The following is a 9,086-nucleotide window of genomic DNA, read 5'->3' on the forward strand; positions in this document are numbered from 1 at the left end:
CCCCCCCCCCCCCCCCCCCCCCCCCCAGGAATTGAGCAGAGCAAGAAGCTCGTGTGCAGAAGGAGAACGCACGGCAGGAACTGCCCACTCCAGCCACTCTGCCCAAGAAATCCAGGCCTGGCCCCCCAACAGGCTCTTCTCCAGAGCCTTCTTGGGGCCCAGAGCTGCACCAGGCACTAGCACTCACCCCAATCTGGCAGTTTCCACAACAGAAGTAGAAAGAGCCTGGTGTGGGGGTCAGGAGACCCCCGGGGATCTGGGCTGCAGCTGATCAGCCCTACAGCATTGTCCTGATGCGAGCAGGAGCCTCCTAGAGCGGGGGAAGCCATCCATGCAATCCTGCGGTGTGACCTCAGGCAAGACCCATAACCACTCTAATCTCAGATGCTGACAACAGAACCTACCTCACAGGCTAAGGATCTAGAAAACACTTAGAATACTCATGTGTTGGTAAATAAATCTGTGCCTGCCCATTCTCATCTATAAACCGGTGTCATTTCTATCTACCTCACAGTTTTGAGTATTAATAATAATGGATCGGGCGCCTGGGTGGCTCAGTTGGTTAAACGACTGCCTTCGGCTCAGGTCACAATCCTGGAGTCCCAGGATCGAGTCCCGCATTGGGCTCCCTGCTCAGCGGGGATTCTGCCTCTCCCTCTGACCCTCCCCCTTCTCATGTGCTCTCTCTCTCTCTCAAATAAATAAATAAAATCTTTTAAAAAAAAAAGGATCAAGAAGTATATTGAGGGGTATTAATAAAATATAGAATACTAAGCAAATGCTAAGACATTTATTACTATTTCACTAAAACAAAAAAGTCCTTGCTTTCTTTGGGGGGTCACGCAAGGACTACTGCACGCCCAAAAAGACTCTTTTTCAAGTTAAATCTAATAGTGCGGTTTCCGGATAAGAAAAGGTTACTTCTATCTCTTCTGTCTATGAAAATTCTTTTTTTTTTTTTTTTTAAGATTTGACAGAGGGAGACACAGTGAGAGAGGGAACACAAGCAGGGGGAGCGGGAGAGGGAGAAGCAGGCCTCCCACAGAGCAGGGAACCCAGTGCCGGGCTCCATCCCAGGACCCTGGGATCATGACCTGAGCCGAAGGCAGTCGCTTAACGACTGAGCCACCCAGGTGCCCCTGTCCATGAAAATTCTTAAAGTACCAACCCTTACAGCAGCAGAAACAATTCTGGTAGAAATGGGTGGCAGTGTTTCGTTTGAAAGCTCTCCTGTTGAGTGGGATGGCTCTCACCCAGGCCACCAGAGGGGCGGGCATAGCCTCACCGGGACACAGGGGTTGGTATCCTGAGGGGACAAGCCACTGTGAGGGCCACCAACATGGGTGTGAAGGGGAGCTGCCAGGCACAGAGCTGAGTGGTGATGGCAGAGCAGAGCTGGACAGGAGGGTGGGCGCTGGAGGCATGGTCTAGGCTCTAGAGCTGCCCTGGGTGCAGAGACCCATGCCCACCAGGCCAGAACCACCCTGGAAGGGCCTGGAGCTCAACTGGGGAGGAAACCCACCTTCAAACTGGGCTCCCACAATGGACACCAGGCCCCAGAGCTCCCCGGGTCAGGGTGCATCAGATCCAGCCAAAATCTTGTTAGGAATGCAAATTCTAGAGTCCTACACCAGGGGCTCACTGAAACTGGGACCTGGGAATTTACATTTCTGAAAGCCCTCCAGATGAGTCTTATGTTTGGGAAGCAATACAGTTGGATTATAAATGTTGGACAGATCTTAGATCTTCCAGTCTCAGTTTAGTGCCTGTCCATCTGTGTGACTTTGGAGGTGACTTTGGGGGTGGCAGGAGGAAGGTGTTAGTTTGTAACTGACTCTCCCGTATCACTCCCGCCCCCAGTACAAAATTCATCTCTTCTGGGCTTTGAAATATCTACCACACTGCTTTTATTTAAAACCAATAGGGTCAGGGCGCCTGGGTGGCTCAAGAGTCTGCCTTTGGCTGGGATCATGATCCCAGAGTCCTGGGATCGAGCCCCACATCGCATCAGGCTCCCTGCTCAGCGGAGAACCCGCTTCTCCCTCTCCAGCCCCCGCTGCTTGTGCTCTCTCTCTGTGTCAAATAAATAAAATCTTTAAAAAATAAAAAAACCAATAGGGTCAATATCAACCAATCGTGAAGCTGATTTGCACTCCCTGTGCCTACATGATTTGGAAGGCCTGGGGAGGCCACCCAGGATTTGCCGATTATGGTGGAAAAAACCCAGGCGGTGATAAATAACCACAGAGTGGAGAGCCTTGTGCTTCAGGCCACCGTACCTGCTGCTCAGGCAACACCAGGGGCAGAGGAGGAGACGGGCCTCAGCCCCGCCCTGCAGGCATGTGACAGGGACCCAGGGTAGGAAATAGTCCACCTCCAGTGACTAAGTACACAAGTATAAACCAGTGTGTATGCATCTGTGAAACTTTTATAAAACAACATGTACGCCTACTATGCGTGCCTCCTGCCACTGCATCATGTTTCCAAAGGCGCTAGATTGGTTTAACAAGGCCCTTTTGAGAAACTTTGATCCATCCCTCCCCCACACCCCCTCATTTTCCAGCAGAAGAAATGAGGCTGCAGAGGGAGCAGAGCAGAATGGCCGGACGGGGAAGGGGGGCGTTCAAATTTCAACTCCACCGCCCACAGGCCGTGTGACCCCGGGCAACTTACGTCCTGCCTCAGTTTCCCTGTCTGCACGAGCGGGATAACAGCAGTGTGAGGGCTGCCCAGGGCAGTGCTCCGTGCCGCCCGCACGTCACAGGCGCCGGTGGTTACCACAATGGCTCCGAGAGGAAATGTCCGGCCACAGGCCACTCGGGCAGTGAGACGGGGGAGGGCGCTGCCTAGCCCGAGGAGGACGCAGCGGTGCCACTCCGGGCTGTCGCGAAAGCCGCTGGCATGGCACTGATTGCCTGCAGCGGGCTGCCAGGTGAGGGTAGCCCCCCGCCGCGGGTGCTCCCCGGCCCACCGCTCCCGGTGGCCGCGGGCTCGGCCGGGCGAGCGCCCCCCACGAGGGCCCCCGCCGTGGGCAGGGGTCTGCGGGCCGCAGGGCTGAGGTCTGAGGCGGGCGAGCGGGCGCAGAGGACAGAGCAGGAGGGTCTACCTTGCAGGAGTGCGCAGCACTGGCCGTCCGCGGTGCTCCAGAGCCGGGCCGTGCCGTCCTCGCTGCCCGTCAGCAGGCGCTGCCCGTCCGGGCTCAGGCTGAGCCAGTTGATGCCCCCGCGGTGGTCGGCGCAGACCCTCAGGGCCGACCCTCCGCCCCCCATGCGGACGGCCGGGCGCGAGACGAGGTGGCTGCGCCCCGCTAGGGAGGGGCGCCCCGGCATCCGCGCGGCGGCTCCGGCGGCTGCGGGGCGCGGGGCGCGGCGGAGGTGAGGCGGGGGCCGCGCTCCCGCGCCGCCTCCCCCCGGCTTCCGGGCCCGCGGACCCGGGGGGGCTGCGCGCCGGGGGGCGGCCCGCGGGCACTTCCCGCTCCCGCAGCGCAGGGGTCCCGGCCCCACCGGCGCCGGCTGCCTCCCTTCCCCGCGCCCCACCTGAGCAGGCCCTGCCCCGGAGCCCGACGACCCGGCAGAGGCGTCTCCGCGCGCGCTGGCAGCCTCGGGCCTCGTCGCGGGGTCCGGCGGCGGGGGCCACCCGGGAAGCCGAGCGCCCCGCGCCCCGCGCGCCCTCCCCGGCCGGCGCCGCGCGCTGGGGGCGGCGAGTGTGGAACAATACAGTCGGGCCTGGCTCCTCCTCAGAGACCACCCCCCAACCTGTCCCCTCCCACTTCTCGGGCCGGCGCCCCAGCCCCCACCCTGCCGCCCCCTCCCCGGGGACGCCGGGGAGCGGCCCACGTGCGACCCTCCCCGCTGCCCGGTGCGGGGACGGAAGGCCGCGGCGAGGCGGGGGAGGTGGGCGCGGGGTCCCGGGGGGCGAGACGCGCACGCCCTGGATGGAGCTCACTGGGGCCGGCGGCTGCGCGCCACTACCGGGCGAGCCTGCCCCGCTGCTGGCTCCCAGCCCTGAGGACCCTGCCAGAGAGGCTCTCGGGGGACTTCGGGGTGGCCCCCTTGTTGGAGAGCGCCCTTGGTCCGCTCTCGCTGGGAAATTACACATACACCCCGAATTCTAAAGAAGTTCCGTAAGTGGGGTGGTGGCGGGCGAGCGAGGGAAGAGCGGCGCGGCGGGGCTTCCCGGAGAGGTCAGGTTCACCCATTGGAGCGGCCGCGGGGTCCTAGGCGACGGGCTCCCGCTGTTCTCGTGCTGGGGGTTTGGGGCCCCCACCCACTGATCCAGCATCTTTCGGCAGCCTCCCCCACCCCCATCGCACCCCAGCGCCTCTGACGGTCCCCTGAGGTCTCTGCAGGAATCCCACACCCGGGTTGTGAGCCCTCCCGGAATGCCTGCTGGTTCCCATTAGAGCTGTTCCGGTGCCTGCTTCGCGGGGGGCGGGGAGGGGTGACACCTCCCTCACTCGGATCCTCCAGGTCCTAAAGGTAGCAGGGTTTCCCGAGAGGCGGGGAGGGGGGGGGGGGGGGGGGCGGTGAGGGAACAAGGTAGCTTTAGAAAGCTAGCCTTCATCTCCACAACCAGACCTTCTCCCAATGGCTGACTATGTCCAGACTCCGAAAGAAAACCCCATAATGGGGTCCCAAAGCACATGGGACAATTTATTCTCCAAGCGTCTTAACCAGAGAAATCCACTCTTTCCCTAATCTTGGGAGTCAGCTTGCTGTTGAGCTTAAGGAGCCAGCACCAGTGAAGGGTGTAGGGGTGGGGGGGCCGTGTTGCAGTGGGATTTGGAGTTGTAGAGGCGGCCTGAAAGGAGGCAGGAGGGGGGTGTGATCCAGCAGGAGAGAGGAAGGCAGAAACCCCTGAAGTATTCTAGAGGTGGACTCTTGAGAAACTGGGTGCGTGCAGGCAGGAAGGGAGGACTCTGGGAGTCTCCACTATGCTAAGACTGGGTAGAGGGAGGCTGGTGACATGTGTCCGGAGATGCTCCTACAGGCTGAGCCCGAGTTCTTTTTAGGACCTGTGAACTTGAAGGTGCCATGGCAACATCCAGGTATGAAGACCGATGGGCAGTTGGCCATACAGGTGCTCAGAAGAAAATCCAAAGGAGACAGAAGACCCTTGCTCAGGCTGTTGCTCCAGGGGTGTCCAGTTGCTCCTTCCCTTGGGGTCCCGGTCTGATCCCTTTTACCCTCTCTGTCCCCAGGTCAGCGTCCCTCCATACCTGACACAGGAATACCACACAATTCTTGAAGGGGAATTTCTGAGCTACCATTTGCTGTTGAAACAAAGAAAAGGAAATATGTTTTTCCCCTACATTCCAGATTTCAGTCTTTACAAGGCAGAGGGAGGACTATTTGGGACAGAGAGACCTTCCCAAGACTCCCGACCTTTCACTGTACAGGCAACAACTATGTCTGGCTTATGGTTTCGGGCCAAATCTGCTAACGCCTCTCGGCAAATCACTCCCTGAAACTAACCCCCCCATTCACACTGCTCACCAGCATCTTGCCTGCATCAGATAATGACAGAAAACCAGGTCTCTGTATTCGTTCCCACCGTCAGAACGAAAGTAATCATTTACAAGGCTGGCAGAAATCTTTCCTACATATTTTATCCTCCCCAAACACTAAACAAGAAATCCTACGCTAATGGAATTTTTATGTTATTTCACTATAATCAAGTGACAGTGATAAGGCAGGCGCGATTGATTACACATTGTGTAATAGCGTTTAACTTCCATAACAACTTCTCTTGATAAATACTATCTTTTTTATTTTACTGCGGAGAAGGACAATGAGGCCTAGGGAGGGTAAGTAGACAAAGTCATTCAGTGAGTGGGGCATTCAGGTCTAATAGGCACCACGTCTAAATGATCTGTGTTCACAAATGCAAGAGAATCAGTGGCTTGAAAGGAGCAGGCCCATCCCTTTGTGCCTAAGACATAGAAGGCTTGTGGTAATTCCTTTCCCTCCAATGCCACTGAATTTTCCTGGAGAGAAATCTCAGGCAAAGGTCTGACAAGAGTGCCTTTCCCTGAATATCCCAACGAGGACCTGTGGGCGCCTCGCTAAGTGCATTTCTCTGTGGATGGAGGTGAGCAAGCCAACAGCCAGACTCTTGCTCTCTGCAGAGATCTCAGACATGCGGCTTGTGGGCATGTCTCCTCTCGCCAGCGGCTTTTATTCTCATCGGACCCAGCAAGGCATCCTGGTTAGATTGTGTGTGTGCATGTGTGCCTGTTCTTGTGTGTGTGTGTGTGTGTGTGTGACTAGAAGGGACAACAAGGGAGGCTAGTTTAGCAGCATCTGCTTTCACTCATTCCAGAAGATTTCTAGCTGCCCACAAAATGATGCATTTGCTTGTTCTCTGTGTGGATTCTGAAGCCAAGTTTAATGCGTACTGGAGTTGTTAATCCTACTATGGGTATTTTACATGAATTTCGTGTGTTTCCGAATGGAAGGCAGGGCCAGCTGAGCCGCTAACTCTGTACCTGCCTTTATTTTTCTGGGAGCAGAGAGGGGGAGCGAGCTGGTGTCTGTCAGGATTCTTTGACTGTGGTGAGAGAAACTGAAGCTAGCGAATTGGCAGGAGAAGGGGATTTATCAGAAGGATATCAAGTGAAGGGAGGGATGAGCATCCAGATTAAAGGAAAGAACTAGGGAAATGCTGGGGTTTCAGCAGCTGGAACTCATGGAATTTGTCGGTAGGATGCTGTTACAAGTTGACCTGGATCCAGGCTTCTTCTCTCCCGGTGTGATTTGGCAACAGATTTCATTTCCAAGGAGAGAAAAGTTAACTGTCTACACTGAGTTTAATTTGGTTGGGAGCAGTACCCTGTGACCTCCGCCTCATCAGCATCAGCAATCCTAGTGGGGTTCCCCAAGTCACTGCAGTTCACCCTTTGGCTGCCCAGAGCTCACACACAAACACCCTTCTTTCCACGGTCCCAGTCCCCAAATGCTCTACTTTACAGTGACTGCCCCATGTGAACCACACATACACTGTCCCATTCCCGACAGGTGACAATCCACAGAGCTCTGAAGTGATGTAATAGGGTCGCTGGTCTCTGAGTCCAAGAACTCTGAGTATGTCCACGTCTCAACTACATATTGGCTTAATATCCTACAACCTATGGATGAAATAAAATCAAACACCAAAGCCTATATTACCTACAAAGAGAAAAACATCTTTTTTTAAAAGATTTTATTTATTTGACAGAGAAAGAGACAGTGAGAGAGGGAACACAAGCAGGGGGAGTGGGAGAGGGAGAAGCAGGCTTCCCGCCAAGCAGGGAGCCTGATGCGAGGCTCCATCCCAGGACCCTGGGATCATGACCTGAGCTGAAGGCAGACGCTTAACGACTGAGCCACCCAGGCGCCCCCAAAGAGAAAAACATCTTAAAGATGCAAGTGACCCAGTGAGCAAGAAATACAGGGCAGAGGCTTCCATTCTTATTTCTAGAACTGACATCTGAGTCATCTGTCCCCATGACCCGTTGCTGGTCCCCTAGCTCCTGGGTCCTCTCTCTGCCAGGTGAGATTGTGGAGACCCCAATCTTTGTTCCCGAGGGGACTGAGTCCTTGGTGGCCCTGCCTGCATACAGTTGTCTTTGTGTCCTGTTTATCTTTGTTGCGGAGTATGACGATCAGAATGGCAACAGTAATATTTATTGAGCACTTAGAATATGCTAGAATGTGTTACAAGTGCTTTACATGTTTTATTTCATTATCCTCACAATAACCTTTTTTTTTTTTTAAGTAATTTCTATGCCCAATGTGGGGATTTGAACTCACAACTCTGAGGTCAAGAGTCGCAGGTTCTACCAGCAGAGCCAGCCAGGTGCCCCTTCATAATAACCTTTTGAAGAGGTACTATTAACATCCCATCTTATCGTGGGCAAATGCAGACACAGAGAGAGGCAATAGGTAACTCTCCCCTGCTCACCCAGCTAGCAGAGTGGAGGCTGGACTGGAGCTCAGGCCGTGGGCCACATCTCTACACCTCCAGGCTATCCCTGCGTGGGGGCAACGTCCCCCCGGGCGTCAGCATAGACCCCTCAGCCAATGCTGTAGCTCTCCCACGAGGCCCCGCCACATTTTGCTGGTCATCCTCACACGTGGTGCTCTAGGCCCCTTAAAAGTTGAAGTATTTAGGGGCACCTGGGTGGCTCCATTGGTTAAGGCTCTGCCTTCGGCTCAGGTCATGATCCCAGGGTCCCCTGCTCAGCGGGGAGTCTGCTTCTCCCACTGCCCCTCCCCCTGCCCCTGCTCTCTCTCTCTCTCTCTCTATCTCAAATAAATAAATAAAATCTTTAAAAAAAAAGTTTACGTATTTATTTACCTTCCCCCTGCATCTTCATCTGAGGAAATGACCCAAGGTCCAACTTTAAAAAACTAGGAAGAAGTCACAGGAGGCCCCTGCGACATTGTGGCAGGTGTCTTCCCTTCCTTCAGGTGTGTGGTCCTCCCACTCCAAAGAAGCAGGTCTGGGAATTGTGCGAATCTCTCACATGTTGCCTCAAGACAGGCCTCTCTTCACTTTCTTGACCCTGAAGGTCAAGGGCGACTATGGTGGATTGCTTACTGATTTAACTCTGGGAGATCCCCGTTAATCACCCAGAGCCCAAGATCCTGGAAGGTAACAGGACTCCCAGAGAACCAAGCTCCACACCTGCCTTACACTCTGAGGCCCGACCCACCGTACCTCCCAGCAGATGCTCCTCCACCCCATCAGAAACCAGACTTCCATCACAGCCCCTCCTGTTAGCATTCCCTGACAGCCAGTAGAGACAGCCTTTTTAAAGATTCTGGAACTTCCATCACCACCTTCTTCCTTGTGGCAAGGCGGGGGGGTTGGAATCTGTGGGTGGCGTGGGTACACATGAGTGGATCCAACTCAGCATTCCTGTCTCCCACAGTCTTAGAACCTGGTCCTCTGTGTTATGCAAGGCCTCCTAGCCTTTCTGTGTCATTTCAATGCCATCAGTTGGCTTCAGCCAGTCCACTAAGTTGTTAGAACATAGACCACAGTCCCCAAGCCAGGATCATCTTCTCCATAACCTCAATCGGATCCAGAATCGTGTTCCTCCT

The 9,086-nt window shown here is 55.3% G+C and overlaps 1 protein-coding gene across 1 annotated transcript in view; it reads right to left on the reverse strand.

Annotated features, from left to right (window-relative positions):
* Nucleotides 1-3,269, reverse strand: part of WDR86 (WD repeat domain 86) — a 20,836-nt gene extending 17,567 nt beyond the window's left edge. The window contains exon 1 of the mRNA XM_035029789.1: nucleotides 3,107-3,269. Within this exon, the coding sequence (XP_034885680.1) occupies nucleotides 3,107-3,269 (163 nt within the window). The remainder of the gene's footprint in view (nucleotides 1-3,106) is intronic.
* Between the last annotated feature and the right edge of the window lie 5,817 nt (nucleotides 3,270-9,086).

Source organism: Mirounga leonina, unplaced genomic scaffold (genome assembly GCF_011800145.1).
Source record: "Mirounga leonina isolate KUSES-001 unplaced genomic scaffold, KU_Mleo_1.0 Mir_321, whole genome shotgun sequence".
Lineage (NCBI taxonomy): Eukaryota > Metazoa > Chordata > Mammalia > Carnivora > Phocidae > Mirounga > Mirounga leonina.